Consider the following 20362-nt stretch of genomic DNA (forward strand, 5'->3'; position numbering starts at 1 on the left):
GCTGATGTTTAGGCACTTCTCTAGAATTCCTATTTTCCAAAGAGCCGCCGTAGAAAGAAACTTCGACGGCCCTTGCATGGCTTAGTCTGTTTAATATTATATTTACATGAAAAATGCAGCTAATTAGACGAGAGGACGATAATTTTTATACAGAAAAAAAGGGTTTAAGATTATATGTATGGGTTTCATCAAAATTTTAAAAAAATTCTCTCACAAAGAACACTCACACAAAAATATTTTTATGACATTTACATAGCTTTTAAACCTGCTAATAATATTTTTGACACAATAAAAAACACGATCCCTAGAATTTCTTTCAATATTTCCGAGGCCTATGAAGTTTATGGATTTTAATTTAGATGTTAGGCAACCAGCTCAGCTATGATGTGTAAACGGTTGTCATGGTTGTCAGAGGCATTGAAAAAGAGAACATTTCCCAAAGTGCTTTTTTAGTTTTCTTGATAACAACAAATTTTTTTCAAACAAGGCGAATTTTACACACGAGCAACATAAAATCTTTGGCTCTCTGTCAATCAAGGTTAATATTTAAATTCTTTTTCGATTGATTAAATCAGCAAAATTGCCACTACCACCACCACCGGTCCTTGCAAACACAAACCAACGATTGTGCGTGAAACAGTGATCCAAACAACACGCGCTCGTTTGGGGATCAAACCCACCCTCTCGGCTAAATTATTATTCCCTCCCGCTCAGAAGTCCGCCTATATATATGGATGTAGCAGTGCGTCTCTCGTGTTTGGTTGTTACTGCACACGTATACGCTCTCCTCTTCGTGTTCTGGTGGCAAAATCTTAAATAATAATCTTCCTCCCTCTCACTCGCCCTTTATTTAGTGGCAAGAACACACACACAATATTATACGCGTTCATTCATTCACTCCCGCTCGCTCGTCGACATACACACAGAAAACGCACTCGAGCGCGCGAGCGCGTTTTATTTCAATTACACGCGCGCTGAGATTTGAGGAGATTGGCACTCTTGCTACTTGCCTTTATTACATCATTAAACGCTCTTGCTGCTCCCTGCCGCCTCCTACGCCCACATGTTGATGTGCGCGAATGAGCGATTATTGAATTTAAATTGGAATAAATTTGCAAATTTCACTCGAGCGGAATTGAAATTTGATTGGCGCTGTAATTACCGACACTGCGCTCGCATGTGCTTTTGCCGTGTGTGCAAGAGAGAGGTGTCGACATTTCGGGGGTGGATTTGGAAATTTATTGCAGCCAGGGTGGTGAGTCACTGATTTTGCACTGTGTATGCAAATCATGGCGGTGCAGATTGGAGTTTTATTGGATTTGATTCGGAAGCTTTATATATTGATATTCGATGAAATTGAATAAAACCTTCTGCATCTCCTGATAGCAATTTAAATAAAGTACTGACTTGCTGATAGATTTTAAATTGGATAAAGTCAGATTATTAGTGTTTTCTTGAAAATATTTCAAAGCTATTTTCGCGGCAGTCAAGATTTTAATAAACGAATTCAATAAAGGATTTTTATACCGCATATATTTATCTTAATAAAAAATAGTTAGAGCATAGTGCACAGACCAACAAAGACATCGCTATGGTATCTGACCCAAAAAATCTTACATAATTATCTATACTTTGGGAATCATCTTACACAGGAGAAAATCAACATTTTGAACATGAGGATTCTGGCCTTTTCTCATTGTATCATCAATTTGACAATTACGCCAATTGGCATTGCAAACTCTTACAATGTCTTGTGTGTCTTCTCCATCAAACCTAATATAGCTGGCCTAGCCTCAAGTTAGAGTTTAAATTCCACTGGGTTGGTTTTGTGTTTTCCCGATTCTATAGCAAAAACAACTCTTTTTGTACTCTTGAAATTCTGGTGGAACTTGCACCTCATTAAGTTTTTCTCCTTTGTCATGCATGACACTTTTGTACCTTTTTCAGCTCGGGAATAAGTGGAATACCCGAAGTCTTTTTGGACTAATTTAATAAGCGAATGTATATTTTTTGAAATAGGTTAAGATCTCAATTCGTATATTCCCTTTTATAAGATTTCCATTTATCAAAGAGTATTCAGAGCCATCAACATATTGCAAGACACTTAAATTTTCAAGTTAATGTGTATTTATTTCTTACTAACGCAAGTTAAGTGAAATACGATCTTTATAAAAAGCTGAAAATTGTCCTATTTCGAAAGCTGCCTTTTCCAAGAATCTATAACTGTTATAAGTAAAAAGGAAAAGTTTGCTTGTAACACAAAAATTCAATACTCATTTCCTTCCATTCACACCCTCAAAACGTTCTACAACGTTGCCACCAATTATGAAATAAATGCCGTTGAAACTAGCACCTTGTCTGCAGCACTCACGACTCTGCGCTAGTCGTTCAAGTCAATTTCTCCAAGCAATTATGCCCGAGTCGTGGGCGTAATAAATGAGGCGCCAGAGCAATTGCGTGCCCAGCGGCCGCATTCTCACCGAGGGCGCGCGCAGAGTCGAATTCCTCCATCATCCCCTCCGATGCTAATTTCGAGCAGCCGGGGCGAGTACGGCGGGCGGGCGAGAGGTGCGGGTGAATCACCACCGCACATACACGCACATTCAAACATATAACCATGGAAGCGTTGGTGACGGCTCTGGGGCGCGATTATAAATGCTAAGTAATGCATCGAGAGCGTTTGTGTGCTCAGGTGCAGCGCGAATTTAATTCATTGTTTTAATCTGGCTGGCTGGCTGGCCGCCCGCGCTGGTTGGTTGCCGGCTAATATTAGCAATATTTATACCCTTCACGCCGAATGCGAGCTAATTTATCAAGCGAATGGTGTATCATGTTGATTGATAGCCATGATTACATTTGCCGCCTGCCTGCCAGGCGCGGGCAGCTCACTCGCACTCGCACACTCGTCGACGCTAATGTTCCATGCGTACGCACTGCTGCGTCTAATTATTTAAATCATAGAATTCGAAATTCCATCTCTTCCCCGTCACGCACTAATAACGCCGTATGTATGCAACCGGCGCGCGCCTGCACGTGAGGGAGATGAGCGGCAGAGCGCCGTGCGCGCGGGGGCCACTAATTGTAAGTGGAGGACTTTAATGAAATGTGACGTATTAATGAGAAAATGTGGTCGCCTGTTTCGTCGTCATTAAAAACGAGAGAGCGAAGCGAACGCTTGGATCGTCCGTCTGTCCGCCCGCACACACACACACACAGTATCCCTGCCAAATGGTAAAAAATGCGATTCGCGGCCAGCAATAAGAATTTCCAATTAGGACTGGTAGATTGCGAAGGCAATTAAATCGAGTTTTGAGCGATCGATTGAGCCAGGTTTTGAAACAGCTCCTCGCGGGATTGCAAATTGTTCTAATTTAGACATTTTTCTTTCTGTGTTCGTTCCTTACCAGGTCCATGTGCCGAGAATAAAGAGCGATACAAATATGATGTTCAATTTAAACACCCATATTAGAAATTTAAAAGCGATAGTTCGACTGTTCTTTTAATGGTAAAATCCAGTTGTTTTTTCTCCTGATTTTTCATAATTTCAGTAAGTCGCTTTCAAACGCTGAAATAAATTGAACGCCTCGGTGATTTTTCCATTAATTTTAATTCTTGACCTGCTTTTCACATTTAATAAAAAACTGTAAATCGTAAATTTATCTAAAACAATAATTATATTCAGGTCAATCGAATCATTTCCAAACTTTCACCGCTACCGGTGGATTTAACACCACTTACGCTAGTTAACTTAGACGAACTCTCAATCTCATCAAGCTTTTGAGTCTGAAATTTCCTTTTGTTACAGCATTTACAGCTCCTAAATCTACTAGCAGTGCGCCCATAAAGTCTCTTCGCTGCAGGATATTGCTCGCCTAAGGAACTCCAAACCTTAAATTCAAAAAATATTAAATGAACATCAAGCTACGAGCGTTAGCATTTCAAACAAACCTTTCGGTTGCAGCAGAATACGACGAAAATTAAAACAGCTCGAAAAGCTATTGCCACGTTTGAAGCGTACCAGTAGTACGATGAAATGTAATTAATCCAAGACACAAATTCGGACACGTACGTCAAGCCCATGAGAAGCGATAGCTTTGCGAATAGCTTCATCCTAAAATCACAGTGCATCAAAGAGGAGGAAGCGAAGAAATTTAACTTTACTTCTCCATGTCAAATTGAAGAGATTCCTTGATGGTGTTGGTGCTGTGTTTCGACTTCAGAATGTTTGCGTTCTCTTTCTTGAATGCTAAGATCTTAATCAACGTAATGACGAAGAGACAAATATTCAAAATCAGAACTATTCCCATGGGTAAGGAAAAGTAGACAGCTCGACCCAGTGGAGCTAAAATATTGGATATGCGAATTAAGGTATTTAATAAAATGACTATTTTTTATCTCACATCTAAACCAGCAAGCAGCCTCATCAAGGTCTGGCCACACAATCCAATAAGGAAGATCATCTTCGTCAGTGAACTGAACCCAGGCCATAAAGCCGGATATGAAAACCGGCACGCCAAGTGCGTACAGAGCATACGCTGGAAAACTGCGCGTCTTCATAGAAAGTCCACTCAAAACTGAATTCCAAGACCTACTAATATGAAAAAATGGGTGACAAAAATTGTATGACTCTTCAGATGATACCTGAACGTTGCGTAAATGATAATTGCTCTCACATTGAGCCAGTAAAATGCTGACAGGAGAAAGAAATGTGTGAATACACCTATAACAGTTTGTTAAGATTCGATTTTAATCCTAACTTTTTACATACCTAGCAATGTGCAAGCGTCACTTTCGTCTGCCCAGACCAACGGGCGTAAGGCCATGGTGAGGTAGGCGCCAAGCACACAGGCACAGTGAGCAATTAAACTGACACCTTTGATACCATGGCGCAAATCCTTCACCATCACGTGGATGAACAGGGTTAGCAGCGTAAACGCTGCACCGACGCCGGCTAATATACTCTGTGTGTACGCGTCGTCAAAAGAAATTGCGAATTCGGTGGTATCACACAAGAGAGCAACAGTCATTATTGTTCCGTGCACGTCAGCTTCGGTAAGGCAGTAGGTCCATCGATTTGCAAAGTACCTTTAATACAATTTAAGAACTAATTTTCGAATAAATTTTTTTGTATACTTGCCTTTCCGATTTTAAATTTCCAACTGCATCAATTTCAAAATTCCGGAGTTCTTTTGACCTTCTTGTTATGCTGTAGTTATTGCGCCCCGAGTGAATGCAGTTCACCTTATACTCTTCTACTGTCACTGCACGGATTAACCAAGGTTTTTGGTTGTCCTTTGACAGAGCTAGGTCTGCGGCTGTCGCCGGATCCCAGTCAGACGCGACCTCGTCCGCGCACATATTTTGAAATGCCATTACTGATGCCCTTGAAAAATTTCGTATATTCAGAATTTCAATTGATTTAATTAAAATCCTACTTATGCTTATTAGAATGCACGTGGCCTCCTTTACAGCATCTGGGAATGCAGATCTCGTGCAAACATGTACAAGACAGTACCACCCATTGCTCGCCTAAATTTTGCTTTCCACGCACTTTTTCAAAGCACCATTGGTCGTATGATTGGTTGTTAGCGAATAAACTTGCACTCTGTATGGGTTGTAGTTGCACATAGGTGCTCGAAGACACGTAAAAAGGCTTTTTGTTTCCTTCTAAGAAATACGGGCATGGACTAAAACGAAAATCAAACTCTTCAAGCAATGGCACGGAAAGTCGGAAAGCTCTGAAAATATTTTCATGCAAATTATTCTCAACAACAAATTGATGCCATATAATCATACATACCTATTATTTAATATTTTCTGTTTTTTCACTTGATTTGGTATCCAGTCTAGGCCTAAGTTATTTCCAGCATACTCGCACTTTTCCGTTTGACGATCGAACGCAAATTGTTGCGGACAACACTTTTGCAAAATCAGTTGATTACTTTTAACGCCATAAAATATTTGCACGGCAAATAAAAAAAGCAGTTTCATTTTGCTGCCTGTGCCGTCGGCTCTTCCTCGCAAAATATAAGAATGCGATACGAGGACGTGAGGATTAATCTAGAGAGTTCAGCTAGCTACATGACGTATCGCAAGGTTATCAAATTTGCGGTGAAATATTTGTTGGGGGAAGTTGAGTGATGTTTCCTAACCACAAGGACGCGTTTCCTCTAAAAATTAATCCTCGTCAATATTAAATTGCGTCGCGTGAGTAACCAAAGTTTGTTAAGAAGTCTGAAGTTGAAATCCATAAAATTTTAAAATTTGATTATTGAACTGGTACGGAAATGATTTTGTTGAAAACAAATCATTTGTTTTAAAAGAGACAACTATACAACATACAACTGAATTTGCACGAAAAAAATATGCTACTTTTGAGCTTACTTTTTAAGGATAACATGAGCACTTGTACGGGTTTGCAATCAAAATGAGAATCTTCCCACTCATAAAAAAGTACTTTTTGCGGTCAATAAAGGAAGATTACTTCCCTTTTGTGGTTATATGACTTACAGGAAAGGTCAAATAACTAAGCGTTAATTTTTCAGTTTTGCAGTGCACTCATAATCATGAGTCAATTCGAGTGCGACATTTACAATTTTGGTTCTTTCGTTTCAGAAACCACAAAAACCTCCGTAATGATGAAGGAATTCTTTGTCAAATCTTCTTGTTGCATAAATTTTGAAAATTTTAAGGTATTTTAATTGAGATTTCCACCCAAAATAATGCTCATATTGCCAAACGATTTCAATATTATAAGCTATATTAAATAGCTTCATCAAACCACGGGTGATGGTACGCAACAAAAAGTCTCAAGGGCTGACATTGATTTATTCCAATAAATTTAAAATTAATAACAAGCAGAACAGTGCTCTCGCCTCTCTCAAATTATTACCATAGAGACGAGTTGCTTTCCTCTTCTTATAATCAAACATCACATCAGGCCGAATGAAACCGACGGCATTTATGTATGCTAATAAAGTCTTCCTCCGCGCGCTCTGCTCGGCGTTGTTGTTTAATTTATCGCTCTTCTTGACTTAAAAACCCGATGCCGGTGAATATTAATAAAAATAAGTTTTTAACGTCGATATTACGCACCATTACGAATGCATATTACGGCCGTCTCATTAGCATACTTTAATAAAATAGCTACTGTATAATAATCATCATAATAATGGGCCGATGTGATAATTATTACGCGCGCGGCCGACACTGCCGAAGGGAGCACCCCATCCCATATAAGTAGGCTTAAACGACGAGTAATTACGTAGTCCATCAAGGCCATTGTGCGTGTCTGATCGGACGTGCATCGAATACGCCGCACTTTCTTAATTTTTATATATAAGTTACGACACTCACTAATACTCTGGTAATTATAAAGTTGACTCCGGCAGCAGCGGAGTAGCACGCGGAACCTCTATATGGAGGCGTCGAAAAATCGCTTTTGGGAGAGAAATGATGTGTCTCAACGTTGAAAGATATTTATCGATTATCGGCTGCCCAGCTTTTTCTGGCGTATATGATTAAATCATAATTATTGGGCGCGCATAATAAGCTTTTTAATTGAATTATATTTTTGAAGCTAGAACAGCGTGGATTTAGGTCAACAGCGTTTCGCCAGATAGCTGGATTGTAATCAAGTTTTAGAATCATGCATGTTTTAACTGCGATATAAACAACAAACATGTCATTTCTCTGATTAAATAGTTCCAATTAATGAACGCTCAATTGACTAATGCATATTGGCGGTGTTTGATTATTATTGACGAGGTCAGGTGGCTGAATAACATTATTTTGGCTGTACTCGAATAATGTAATTCATAATATCAGAGGTTTTTACCAAATGTTTATATGGTGTAGAAAATAGTATGAGTTTTGTAAATAAACCATGTAGAAATCAAGAAAACTAAATTTTTTTGCTCTTTTTATCCCTGCACCGAGGACCGGGAAGGGCGCGCACTGCACTAGCACGAATGCTGAAACCCGGGTCCCAATAACACCGCGAACGGATAACATGGGCGCACCAGGCCACACAGGGACCCAGCCCACTCAAGGGCCACTTGCCTCCGCACCGAGGACTGCATTGAAACGCTAGACATTCGTCCCGTGAAGCCAATTCACGCATGCTGGAAAGGTGGGAACCAGCAAGGAGCGAGTAAATTAAGAGATTAAGTTACTTTGAAAAAATTATTTGAGTATACATATTCGACGGGATTTTAATAAAAACAGTAATTAGAAGTTTTCTACCATCAAATTCAATATAGGTCCTGTATCGAAATTTCCAGCTGAAAAGTTTTGAGTGAAAATTCGCGGGAAACGCACCTGCTAGGCCGACCGGCACTCACCACTGCTATTTATTCATAATATTCCATTCGAAACGATTGAGAGGCAGTGCAAACATTAACAAACAAATTCGCAGGCGGGGGATTAAATAAAATAGCGACGGACGAAAATTTTGTCACCTGCGTGTGAGCGCTAGCTGCTGGGTTTTCGGCGACGAAAATTACATTTTTCGCGCATTAAATGGTGCGTCGGGCAGCGGCGGCACACGTGTGTGCTTATTTGGATGAAAATAATCCTCCTTTTGTTTGGCCACTTTTAAAAATCAGCAATCTGTGAAACTGGCACACCCTAATGGATTTCATAAATAAACAGAAATAAATAAAACAAATAAAGCCGAGTGGCATCAACGGCGCAAAATATTCGCGCGCAGAGTTGTCAGTCAGCGTGCTCCACATATAAGTTGATTCGCGCGCGGCCATTTTTTTTTTTATTATCGCACCGTGGACACGGACGGGGAAAATGTGTGTGCGAGAGAGCGGGCGGGCGCGATCCAATCTCATTATTCAGTCCATCTTTTTCCATTCGGAAAGAGCGAGCACGGAAATTATTCATTTTTTCGACCAATATTGTTGCTTACTGCTGGCTTATTTGATTAGCACATTGGACGCGTGCACTTGAAATGAAAAACAGCGGCAGCAGCGCGCGAAAAAGGGAGAAAAAACGCGTAGAGTGCCCATATCACTTTGACATTTTTAATTCGCGGCACAATGGACCAGCAAACACAACTCACAGCGCGCGTGTTTGTGCCTGTTGTGTGCGTGTGTGTGATGCATTCACATGGCCGCGTTTTCATTATTTTCGGCTCCAAATGAAGTAATAACGCGCGCTTTTTTATCGGAATTAAACAGAAATCAGATAGCACCCACCGCGAGAGCTTTTCGTAATTCCAAAAAACGTCCAGTGGCCTCCCCCCTCGCCCCCCTACACCATCAGCACTGTTTGTGTGACATAGAGGACGCATCAGGACAAATTTGTCATGCCTTTTTATCCTGTGATCTCATGCATGAAATCTATGTTGCCGGAGAAAGTGAATCGAGGTGAGATGTTCACAAAATCAGGCACCGCGTTCTTCTGCACACTTGATGTTGGAGAGGCATTAATTAAACTGAGTTTAACTGGCGGTGAGAATGGTATGAGACATGAGTTGAGACTATGCAACCGGTTCGTCAGATGAGCAGCGCCGGTTGCCGTGTGAGAAATTTAAATATATTTTAACGCAGTTTTTGCAGTTGGTAATGACAGATGGAACACGCTGTTTGGAATTTAAGAGTATAGCTTTATGTGGCATTTAATTGACCATCTAATTCCACAGTCCCTGTGTATTTTTCCCATGAAATTTCGCAGCGCGTACGATGACAGAGTAAAGTGCGTGCAACGTGCAGACAAATAGCAGAATCCCAGGCATACATAGTTCAGATAAAATAGGCCTACCACGAGGAGAGAGGTTACGATCTCTAGCACGTTAGGTCAGTCAGTTGAACCAATAAACCCCAGCCGGTCAACCTTTCGCTGCATAGCTCTAATTTAAACTAGCTGTAAGGTTGGCAAAATAATGGAAACGCTCAATATGGATATTTTATGCAATCTTTGTGTAAAATATCAAGAGAATAAAAACGAGTAAAAATGCAGTTGTTTACAAAAATGAGTAGCATTAAACAACGTATTTTGAAATTTTAAATTTGTAAGTACAAAAATTGACAGAAGTGAATTCTTGATGACCAACGAATCCTACAGAACCTGAAAATGTGAAAACAACTCGGTGTTCTGTAACTTTAAATGTAATTTCATTCAACCTAATTTTTGCACTTTTAGTGATCAAATGAAGGCTTCCATCGCCTTTTGTGAAAGAAAAAACTGACTAAATGCAGGACTACGGTGATTTTTCAAGGGATTTTATAGATTTAACTGAGCTAGTTTGATGTACAATGCAGTCTTATAAGGGAGCATTCTAGAAAAAAATTGCGATGAGTTTTGGAACTATTCTGAATCAGATTTTACCAGTTTTTATCCAAACGATTAAACTATCTGTGCATTAAGTCAGAGGTATCACAGAGAAGTGGAGCAGTTCATTAACGGTTAAAATTTCACCGTGTCACTGCTCATTGTGTGTGAGTGTAGCATAATCCTAATAATCGCACGAGATCATCCAACGAGTGATTGAAGCTGTGTTTACTGTGAATCGCGTTGAACAGAGAATGCCTAACTAAGCAAAGGCCGCCTGCAGGGAATCAGAGTTAAGCACTTGCATATCCGAGAGGCCGCAGAGAGTGAGCACAAGAGGAGCAGCCGGTGCAAGGAATGAAAGTGCTCCCCGTCCGACCTCAAATCACACGAACTGGCATTGAATCAGCAGCGGCCATGGCGAACAAACAGCAGTGATATGGAGTGCTGGTGTACGGCCGAGCGGCCAGGCAGGCGGCAGATGTGGATAACATTGATTCCAAATGATTGACACCGCAAAACGCATTAAAATGGCTGGTGCGTGTGCGAGAGCAGCGAGATCGGGCTGGAATCCTCCCGAGACTGATGATGCCAGCACCGCAAACAGCGCACTGCACGTTTAATGTATGTGCGGTGTATGTGTGTGTGTATTTATTTTTTTATCATTAGCCGAACGGCCGGCCGGCCGGCCGCTCGCTCGCTCTCACTCTTGTTTGTGTGAATGTCACACGATTTCGCAAAACACCAAACACCCTTCGCTCTGCACACACTGACGGATATAATTCCCAATCTAAAACATATTACGCGAACATGTTGTGCGCCCGGCGCATTTGATATATGATTATGTGTGCGCGCGAGTGACGGCGCTTTCCATACTTTCCTAACAGGCAGCACCCGTTTTATTGCCCCCGCCGATGCATGACAAGTTTTCCAAATTGTAAATTATTATTCGAGCAACTCATTAGCTTGCGCGGATGCGATGTGCCTGTCCATCTTTTTCCTGCTGATGCCTGCTAAAACGCACGCCCGCCAGCAAACCAGGCCGATTTTTGCATGCACGCACCGCAATTAATCCATCCTGCTGCTGTGCTGAAAGCCGCTCTTTCCAACTGCTTGTTGTGAAATTTAAAACACGCGGCTAGATTACATCGCATGAAAAATTCTGGTGCGTGTGCATATTTCATGATTGGTTTGGCACATAACTAAAAATGGAATAACAGCACCGCTGCGAAAAATTCTAATTGCACAGAAAATAAAATGCAACATTATTTTCAATGTTATAGTCTCTAAATGAGTTAAACGCCATTTATTTGGAAATTGTGAGAAAGATGATCGGTATTTAAAGGTAATCAATACGACAGTCCAAAACACATCTCTTTTCCAAATATTTTTCCTATTCAGATTTTATTTTTGGTCAGGTCACAAAGGTGTTAAAGAATAAATTTTCATTTGTTGCAAAGGGCAACAGTCGTCTCTAAATAATTTCCTTAAATATTATAAAAAAACTACATTTTACCTACTTTCAGTCTGATAAATATATAGGTGAGTCCGCTCTAAATACAGGGCTATTTGCACCTTCTTCATTGATATCTGAAGATGGTCCTGGATCTGTTTCCATCTTTTGCTGTACAGGCAACTCTTTTTCTTTTTTGTTCTTGGACTTCCTTGGCTCTTTCTTTGACTTGATTTCATCAGCAAGTTCACTTATGTATGCTTTCTAAAATTGAAACAATGACCAAAATTAGTTTCATGGAAAGAAGTAGAAAGTTTTTATTTGGCTTACTAAAATTGGATTTCTGCGAGCTAACAATTTTACATCTTCAGGATTAGCAGTTGTTCTTTTTGCGTGCCTAGAACACAAATGAGAGTTTACAGAGATTAAAAAACAATAAGAGGTATGAAGGTGTCATAAATACTTTGCAAACGCTTCCAAATCACTTCCAGCAACAATAAGTTTTTTCCAAACAAGTTCTCCGATGAGATCAGTGGAATTTTTTGTAAATGCAAACTGAATATTTCCTCCAACTTCTTCTATCACTTTTCTCACTTCCAAAAGTAAGGCGACTTTGACTTTCTGCAACAAGAAAAATATAACAATTACAGATTTATTTTACATTTTGAATTTTGACCCGTTTGACTACAACAGCCTCTTTATGCTGGCTTTTTCCATTTCTGGGTGACAAAAAGTTGGAAACGGTCAATCGATATGATGTAGGAAGCCCTTAATCAATAAAGATTCAAATTTTGGATTTTCGATCTGATTTTGAGCATAATATTGTTGTCTATCACATCTACTCCGTGAATTGTAAATTATTTTTATGACACATACTGATTTGGGGGTTTTAATTAATTAATTAACCCCTCAGAGGGTCACCGTCCGAGAATCTTATATTTTCAAGACCAAAAATCAGGCACAAAAATTCTATTATATTACAAAAAATTATGAAGGCATACAACTTTTAGGTGTGAAGTGAAGCACGCATTATTGTACTCAAGCTACTCAAAACACGCTGAAATAGAAATATTAATGTGTGCTCGTGCTCTTTCTCTTTAATTAAATAAAAAAATCAGTAAGAACATTATTTCATTTTCTCATTAATGAATACAGAATTAAAAAAGATATCACCCAACAAACCATATTATATCATACATACGAAAATACTGAATTAAATTCAATTCTAACATTGAGAGGCACAAAAATTGATACTATAATACCTATAATAAAATGTAATTAAGTAACATAATAATCTACTATGCATTATTATTATTATTACCATACATACATACATACATACTGCTCTCTGATTTATGGAAGCAAAATTCATTTAACACGTTACAACACATATATGTATGTATGCATGATATTACATTTAATGGCATTATACAAACTTTTTCAAAAGTAAGATCATTGATCTTTCCTTCCATTGTTCACACAGAAAAATTCAGCACAGTCAAAAGAATAAAAATACAGCGAATGAGTTAAGTCTGAACTTTTACTTGTCAAGTGTCCAGCTGTAAGTAAAGAATCTAAGCTCGCTCAAGGTGCGTGTTTACTTCCACCAATCAGCACCAGGGTTCACTCGAGTACAGCGGGCTGTGTTTGCCACGCCTATTTTATTCCCTCGTGCTTCTTGCTCCGCTGTGCACACTGTGACTGTGCTGTGATTCTGGCTCTGGCGAATCTGCCTTGTTTTGTATCGGGTTGCCGGCGTGCTGCAGCGAACGCTCAACGCAGTAAACGTCTAAACGAGCGAACACTGAGCAGTGAGCAGTAAAATTCAAGTCGCTGTTAATTTTAAGAAGAGTTTAAAGTAGAGATGGCAGATATCTTACTCAGCGAGGCAGAAAAGACATTTATTCTCCATGGAGTCAGAGTAATTACATTAATTACATACATATAATGGATCTGAAACGTTTTATTTTAATCGATTTAATCTTAAATTTACATACGAGCTCAACGGACTATTAATGTTGCATCGCAAAAATTGATTAACATTTTTCTCTGCTTTTACAGGACAATGTTCGTAACGATGGCCGATCTTGTTCAGAATTTCGGCCTATTGAATTGGAGCTTGGACTAGTTGAAAATGCCAATGGGTCAGCCCGAGTCAGACTAGCGAATACAGATGTACTCGTTGCAGTCAAATGTGAAATCGACAACCCTTCCAGCAACTTTCCAGATGAAGGAAAGCTGGATTTCTTTGTCGACTGGTAAATATTTGTTAGTGGTTCTTGCAATCCTTTTACTCTAATAGTGATTTATTTCAGCTCTGCCAACGCCACACCACAATTCGAAGGAAAAGGCGGGGAGCAGTTGGCTGTAGAATTAGCAGCTCTAATGTCCAGAGCTTATCAAACTAGGGAATCGTTTAATCTAAGCACTCTTTCCATTATTAAAGGCATGAAGTGTTGGAAATTGTGCATCGATGTGTTGGTAAGCAAGCCAGCAAGCATTACATGTCTTATTCACAAGTGCCCATACATCCACAGATTTTAGAGTGTGGTGGTAGTCTAATTGACGCCATATCTATGGGGACAAAAGCAGCTTTGGCGGACACAAAAATTCCTAAGGTGTCTGTCATTGGCAGTGATGAAGGGAGTTTGGAATTGGAGCTTGCAGATGAAGCTGATGGCAGAGAGGAGCCCCTTGATTGGCATCATGCACCTTGCTTAGTTACCCTAAATAAGGTAAATGATACAGAGGGAAGGATCCAAATCAAGTGACACCCCCCTTGGCAAGTGGTCTTCAGATTTTGCTGAAATTCGGTGGAGATGTTGCCCTAGGGGACCTAAGTTGAACCCTAGAATATTAGGTGAAAATTCCAAAAATTGCCCATTTTACAGGGGTTCAAAATTTGAGATTTTTGAAAAAGGTGATGTTTTCAACCATTTGTAACTTTGACTCTGTTTGTGGTTAACACAAAAATTTTGTATCCAAAATGATCTACGTTTAACGCCAAACAACTTCCCCAAGATTAAAAACTTCGTAGGTCAAAGGTCAAGGTCACTAAATTGGGGTCAAACTTTTCGAAAAAATCCCACATACCCTAGTACATAAAATTTTGAAAATTCAAAATAGCCAAAATGTGCCTCATATCCATGGTAACAACATATAAAAAATTGGCGAGACTTATTTTTTTCTTTTTCGAGATATTTTGAATTGAGTGTTAAAAATCGATGTTTTCCGGGTCTTTTGATCGCAAATAAAAACACGTTTTCCGCTTAATCTCAGCTTCTATGGGTCCGATTTAGAAAAACCGCACACCATTTGATACGTAATGACCTCCCCTAGGTAGCGCAAGTGATCATAAGGGTGCCCACCCCCTTCGAACCCTTAACCACCCCCTGGAAATCCGAAAAAATTATTTTTTCATATATTTACTATCTAAATCAATTAATTAAGCAAACTACTAATCAAATATGTTCCAAAATAATTAAAATATAAAATATTTCTATTTTCTTTGTAGAAAACTCTGTAAAAAAGTAAAATTGCTCATAAAAAATTATTTAAGTTTATTTTAAATATATAATAATTTTGCATTTTTTTGTTTATTCAAAATGACTGAATTTTATATTTTTAAATTGAATTTTTGAATATATTTTCTATTTTACAGTGTTTATTTTATTATTATAAATAAATGCAACTATTAATAATTGTTTTACCATTGGCATTTGGTTAAAATTGTGTGTTTTAAACATTGTTGCTAATGGTTGCATTTCTTTATATTTATAAAAAAACACTGTAAAATAGAAAATATATTCAAAAATTCATTGTAAAAATAAAAAATTCAGTCATTTTGAATAAACAAAAAAATGCAAAATTATTATATATTTAAAATAAACTTAAATAATTTTTTATGAGCAATTTTACGTTTTTACAGTTATTTCTACAAAGAATTGAAATATTTTATATTTTAATTATTTTGGAACATATTTGATTAGTAGTTTGCTTAATTAATCGATTTAGATAGTAAATATATGAAAAAATAAATTTTTCAGATTTCCAGGGGGTGGTTAAGGGTTCGAAGGGGGTGGGCACCCTTATGATCACTTGTGCTACCTAGGGGAGGTCATTACGTATCAAATGGTGTGCGGTTTTTCTAAATCGGACCCATAGAAGCTGAGATTAAGCGGAAAACGTGTTTTTATTTGCGATCAAAAGACCCGGAAAACATCGATTTTTAACACTCAATTCAATATATCTCGAAAAAGAAAAAAATAAGTCTCGCCAATTTTTTATATGTTGTTACCATGGATATGAGGCACATTTTGGCTATTTTGAATTTTCAAAATTTTATGTACTAGGGTATGTGGGATTTTTTCGAAAAGTTTGACCCCAATTTAGTGACCTTGACCATTGACCTACGAAGTTTTTTATCTTGGGGAAGTTGTTTGGCATTAAACGTAGATCATTTTGGATACAAAATTTTTGTGTTAACCACAAACAGAGTCAAAGTTACAAATGGTTGAAAACATCACCTTTTTCAAAAATCTCAAATTTTGAACCCCTGTAAAATGGGCAATTTTTGGAATTTTCACCTAATATTCTAGGGTTCAACTTAGGTCCCCTAGGGCAACATCTCCACCGAATTTCAGCAAAATCTGAAGACCACTTGCCAAGGGGGGTGTCACTTGATTTAGATCCTTCCAGAGGCAAGAATAGAAAATTGGTCTCTTTTAAGTTTGGTTATAAGTATGAAATTTCAAAGCAGAAATAATATCTTATCAAATGGATGGAAAAAAATATAATGAGCACATCTGAAGCACGTTCTGCGCATCTATGCAAATTTGATAAAGCTATAATTATTTTTTAAGCTTGAGGACTCTTTGCTGGTGGATGCGAGTGCTGAGGAGGAGGCTTGCTGCGCAGCTGCCCTCATTGTAGGTGTGTCACCAAATAAGAAAATCACCACCACGTCGATACCTGGCCATGGCAGTTTTCTGGCAGACTCAAAAGTATTCACAAGGGCTCTTAATTTGGCAGTTGATGTAGGTGTTAAGTTGAATACAGCTCTTGAAGCTGCTATCAAGAAACACCAAACCCTAAAGCCACCACCGAGAGGTTTTCTTGATTAAAGTTTTGTTTATCTGTAAGTATAACCACATTTGTAATAAAATCAAGGAATATCCTGAAAACTTATTGGGTTTATTTTTACCATGTCGATTTAAAAAAAATAACTTGTACAAAATTTTCGCGTCAACATTTTACTTTTAACATGGATTGTGATGGATTTGAAGAAATGATTATAGAATTATATTTGAGTCTTTTTATGTATCAAATTTGAGAAAGCTTGAATCACTAACTAATATTTTCAATTAAATTTTATAAATATCTTAGGGAAAATTTTTATTTTGGCTCTGCGCTTATAATCATTTATTTGCCAAAAGACGCGAGATGCGTATTGCGTCTGCGTGTTCATACCTTAACGGTTTCCATGGTCTCCACCAGTGCTCCCCTCCTCCAATCTCGTGATCCCATGACCCATCCCCCCTTGTTGAATAAAAATCATAGGAAAGCAACCACTTGTTGATGCTCTTCACAAGTCTTCTCTAGCTCTTTAACTCTCCTGTTTGAAGAGCTGTCACTGGCATACGTCCACTTTACATCTTCCTCTTCGCGTCATTGTTGCTATATCTTTCACTTTATTTCAATATTTTCAACTTTTTCGCCAAAATCAACACTGTGTGGCCATGACAACGCCAAGTTAGTATAATTTATCAATTATTTCTATTTTGTCTATGATATAAAGTTTCTAATTTTTTCCAGTTTATTTCTCAATATATTGCTCTTAAATAAATTGTTTGCGATTTTTCAGAGTTGGGCAAATTGGTAATTGAGGGAAAGACGAAGCGTGTCATCGACCTGCCAGACAGTCCAGGTCTTGTGTATGTCGAGAGCAAGGACCGAATTACTGCCGGCGATGGTGTCAAGGCGCATGACCTTGAGGGCAAAGCAGCCATCTCGACGGCCACCACAGCCAAAGTATTTGAACTGCTCAATTCAGCAGGTGTGTTATAGCTTCAAAACGTTTGTTAATAGGGTGCGCCGAACAAAAAATACTTTGTGCTCTCCATTGCTTAATTAATTAGAAGTAAAAATTTTATTTAAGTGGGAATTAATCTCGGCATATATAATGCATCTTTGTTTTTCTATTGTTAATATGTGCTGATTGAGGAACCTTGGATGTTACTTAATTTGTTTATTGAATGACCTAGTTAATTGACCTGGGGTCTTATGACAGGTTCAATAATAATAGCTGGATTAAAAGATAGATTAACTCTCATTACTCTTTGAACTGACGTTAAGATACTTCTTCACTTTGATCAATATAAATGTCAATTTTTATCTTTTGAATATTTAATGAACTGGGAAGGTTCCTTTTTGGGGACCGATCATGTTAACGCTTAAGATTTTTAATAATAATTAAAATATTTATATAGAATGCCTTTTGTCTGCATGAGTATTTCAAACTAAAGCAATCTTTTGGTCCTGCTCAAACTGGTTTTTTTAAATAGTCCATAATTACATGCCAATATCTCAACGGCCTTGGAGAAATAGGCGTATAATTATGGTATATTACAAATTGCTTGAAAGCATCCTGTAATTGCTTTAAAAAAATTCTAGGAATCCCCACGCACTTTAAGCAGCTGAACGGTCCTACATCCTTCATAGCTGAAAAGTGTGCAATGGTACCCATCGAGTGGGTTACCCGTCGGTTGGCCACTGGTTCATTCCTGAAGCGCAACCCTGGTGTCCCTGAGGGATTCAGATTTGCTCCACCCTGCCAAGAGACTTTCTTCAAGGACGATGCTAACCACGATCCTCAATGGTCTCAAGAGCAGATCATTAGTGCCAAATTCACGCTCAATGGCCTTACTATCGGACAGGCTGAAGTTCTCGCCATGCAGAGAATGACCATTTGTGTCTTTGAGGTGAGTTTATTTAGTAACACAAAACTACGCAACAGTATCAATCATATTCAATTGAAAAACTAGTTAAAACTGGTTGATTTTTAATTAAGGTTCTGGAACGAGCTTGGTCGACACTCGACTGCGCCTTGGTGGACATGAAAATCGAGTTCGGCATCACTGAGGATGGCCGCTTGGTCGTGGCTGATGTTATTGACAGTGACTCGTGGCGTCTGTGGCCCAGTGGAGACAAGAGGCTGATGAAGGACAAGCAGGTCTACCGCGACTTGGGAACCAATGTCACCCAACAACATCTTGAGACTGTTAAGAGGAATTTCCAGTGGGTTGCTGACCAGCTAGAAAAGCTTCTACCACAGCCCCGTGGAAGGGTAAGAATTTTTTATCGCCTAAATTACGTATGAAGCCCTCTGAGCATCTCAAAAGACAAAATATTATCTGCTAATTAATATTTGACTTTCCATCAGTGTTGGAGACTTGAATAGATAGATGCGTTAGTTATGGACTAATGATATTCTTTCAATACAGAAGTTTATATGGATTTAAAACCATTTATTAGTCATATGGGAAATTAATCACAAAAATGTTTGAAACTAAATAAATTTATCTATTTTGACCAATTTTTATCATATTTGCATTTTGGTCTTCAACACCCAGTCTGTTATAAACAAACCATATCAATGGAATCATCTGGTTCTACCCTTGAACCAACAATTTTCAACTTTTGCAATGTCATCATAATTTTTTTAAGTGAGCAAAATATATATACAAAATATTTCAAAACTGTCGTGAGTACTAATCAACTGAGGTTAAAAAAGGTACTGCTTGATTATAAATTTATTTGCCGATCCTAACATCGGGAGTGCTATATATGGATTTAACTCTTTTTCAATTCGGAAAGGATTAAACTACAATACTCATAGACTGACCTAAAATTTTCTCCTCAGGTCGTGGTCTTCATGGGCTCTGCTAGTGACGTTGCTCACTGCCGTGAAATCAAGCGCCACTGCACAGAACTTGGTGTGCCTTGCGAGCTTCGCGTGTCTTCGGCTCACAAGGGTCCTCATGACACCCTCCGCATGGCGGCCGAGTATGAAGCAGACGCCGACCGGCCTCTAGTGATCATCGCCGTGGCTGGCCGAAGCAACGGCCTCGGTCCGGTGCTCTCCGGCAACGTCAGCTGCCCTGTTATCAACTGTCCCCCTGGTGCGACCACCGGCAACGATGTTTGGTCTTCCCTGAACGTTCCGTCAGGCCTGGGCTGCACCACTGTGCTCTATCCTGGGGCAGCTGCCTTGGCCGCCGCCTCCATTCTCGGCCAAACCGACCATGTCATTTGGTCCAAGCTGAGGGCCAAGCAGATGAACACAGCTGTCGGACTGCTGCAGACCGACAAGAATCTAGAATAGAGTTTTGCTCGCCTTTGAGATTGCCAAAAGCGGTGATGGTTTGAAAATCTAAGCGTTATGATCTTATTTACTTTCTATGGAAACTTTTTTGTCTTAACTGGGTCTAAACGGAAATGTTGTTTTTCTTTGAAACAATTTTTTGATAAAAGTCATTTCATTTATACTGTGTGCCATTCCTGAATGCAATAAATCAAATTTATATTCCTTAAATCATGTGTTTCAGTTTTAAATATAATGTTTTTAAT

The 20362-nt window shown here is 38.8% G+C and overlaps 4 protein-coding genes across 4 annotated transcripts; 2 read left to right on the forward strand and 2 right to left on the reverse strand.

The window, feature by feature from the left end:
- Positions 1 to 3618: 3618 nt before the first annotated feature.
- On the reverse strand, positions 3619 to 6649 carry LOC135940267 (G-protein coupled receptor Mth-like). Its single transcript, XM_065485079.1, has 9 exons — positions 5801 to 6649; positions 5436 to 5738; positions 5138 to 5383; positions 4769 to 5085; positions 4642 to 4720; positions 4401 to 4588; positions 4162 to 4342; positions 3949 to 4111; positions 3619 to 3888 (listed from the first exon to the last, which is right to left on the reverse strand). Exons 1-9 carry the CDS (start codon positions 5989 to 5991, stop codon positions 3679 to 3681), a joined length of 1878 nt encoding a protein of 625 aa, XP_065341151.1. The 5' UTR covers positions 5992 to 6649; the 3' UTR covers positions 3619 to 3678.
- Positions 6650 to 11668: 5019 nt separating this feature from the next.
- On the reverse strand, positions 11669 to 13291 carry LOC135940661 (centromere protein S-like). The gene is made up of 4 exons (XM_065485634.1): positions 13171 to 13291; positions 12198 to 12355; positions 12065 to 12131; positions 11669 to 11998 (listed from the first exon to the last, which is right to left on the reverse strand). Exons 1-4 carry the CDS (start codon positions 13204 to 13206, stop codon positions 11804 to 11806), a joined length of 456 nt encoding a protein of 151 aa, XP_065341706.1. The 5' UTR covers positions 13207 to 13291; the 3' UTR covers positions 11669 to 11803.
- A 165-nt stretch (positions 13292 to 13456) lies between these two features.
- Rrp42 (exosome complex component Rrp42) lies at positions 13457 to 17720 on the forward strand. Its single transcript, XM_065485632.1, has 6 exons — positions 13457 to 13655; positions 13796 to 13992; positions 14050 to 14215; positions 14272 to 14469; positions 16597 to 17406; positions 17598 to 17720. The coding sequence occupies exons 1-5, from the start codon at positions 13599 to 13601 to the stop codon at positions 16855 to 16857; spliced, it is 879 nt and encodes a 292-aa protein (XP_065341704.1). The 5' UTR covers positions 13457 to 13598; the 3' UTR covers positions 16858 to 17406; positions 17598 to 17720.
- Positions 17354 to 20327, forward strand: Paics (PAICS bifunctional enzyme). Its single transcript, XM_065485626.1, has 5 exons — positions 17354 to 17485; positions 17598 to 17789; positions 18407 to 18714; positions 18804 to 19079; positions 19656 to 20327. Exons 1-5 carry the CDS (start codon positions 17473 to 17475, stop codon positions 20115 to 20117), a joined length of 1251 nt encoding a protein of 416 aa, XP_065341698.1. The 5' UTR covers positions 17354 to 17472; the 3' UTR covers positions 20118 to 20327.
- The last annotated feature ends 35 nt before the right edge of the window (positions 20328 to 20362 follow it).

The sequence above is a fragment of the Cloeon dipterum genome, chromosome 3 (genome assembly GCF_949628265.1).
Source record: "Cloeon dipterum chromosome 3, ieCloDipt1.1, whole genome shotgun sequence".
NCBI lineage: Eukaryota > Metazoa > Arthropoda > Insecta > Ephemeroptera > Baetidae > Cloeon > Cloeon dipterum.

Bases quoted from the DNA above. Each gene is read 5' to 3' on its own strand.
- LOC135940267 (XM_065485079.1), bottom strand. From the start codon at position 5,991: ATGAAACTGCTTTTTTTATTTGCCGTGCAAATATTTTATGGCGTTAAA. The intron at 4,112-4,161 runs GTAAAGTTAAAT...CTGTGATTTTAG, and splicing joins CTTCAATTTGACATGGAGAA to GATGAAGCTATTCGCAAAGC. The intron at 3,889-3,948 runs GTTTGTTTGAAA...TTTGAATTTAAG, and splicing joins TATTCTGCTGCAACCGAAAG to GTTTGGAGTTCCTTAGGCGA.
- LOC135940661 (XM_065485634.1), bottom strand. From the start codon at position 13,206: ATGGAAGGAAAGATCAATGATCTTACTTTTGAAAAA. The intron at 12,356-13,170 runs GTTTGTATAATG...TTCTTGTTGCAG, and splicing joins ATGATCTTACTTTTGAAAAA to AAAGTCAAAGTCGCCTTACT. The intron at 11,999-12,064 runs GTAAGCCAAATA...TTTCAATTTTAG, and splicing joins CTCGCAGAAATCCAATTTTA to AAAGCATACATAAGTGAACT.
- Rrp42 (XM_065485632.1), top strand. From the start codon at position 13,599: ATGGCAGATATCTTACTCAGCGAGGCAGAAAAGACATTTATTCTCCAT. The intron at 13,656-13,795 runs GTAATTACATTA...CTGCTTTTACAG, and splicing joins TTATTCTCCATGGAGTCAGA to GACAATGTTCGTAACGATGG. The intron at 13,993-14,049 runs GTAAATATTTGT...GATTTATTTCAG, and splicing joins CTGGATTTCTTTGTCGACTG to CTCTGCCAACGCCACACCAC.
- Paics (XM_065485626.1), top strand. The intron at 17,790-18,406 runs GTGTGTTATAGC...AAAAAATTCTAG, and splicing joins TGAACTGCTCAATTCAGCAG to GAATCCCCACGCACTTTAAG. The intron at 19,080-19,655 runs GTAAGAATTTTT...TTTTCTCCTCAG, and splicing joins TACCACAGCCCCGTGGAAGG to GTCGTGGTCTTCATGGGCTC.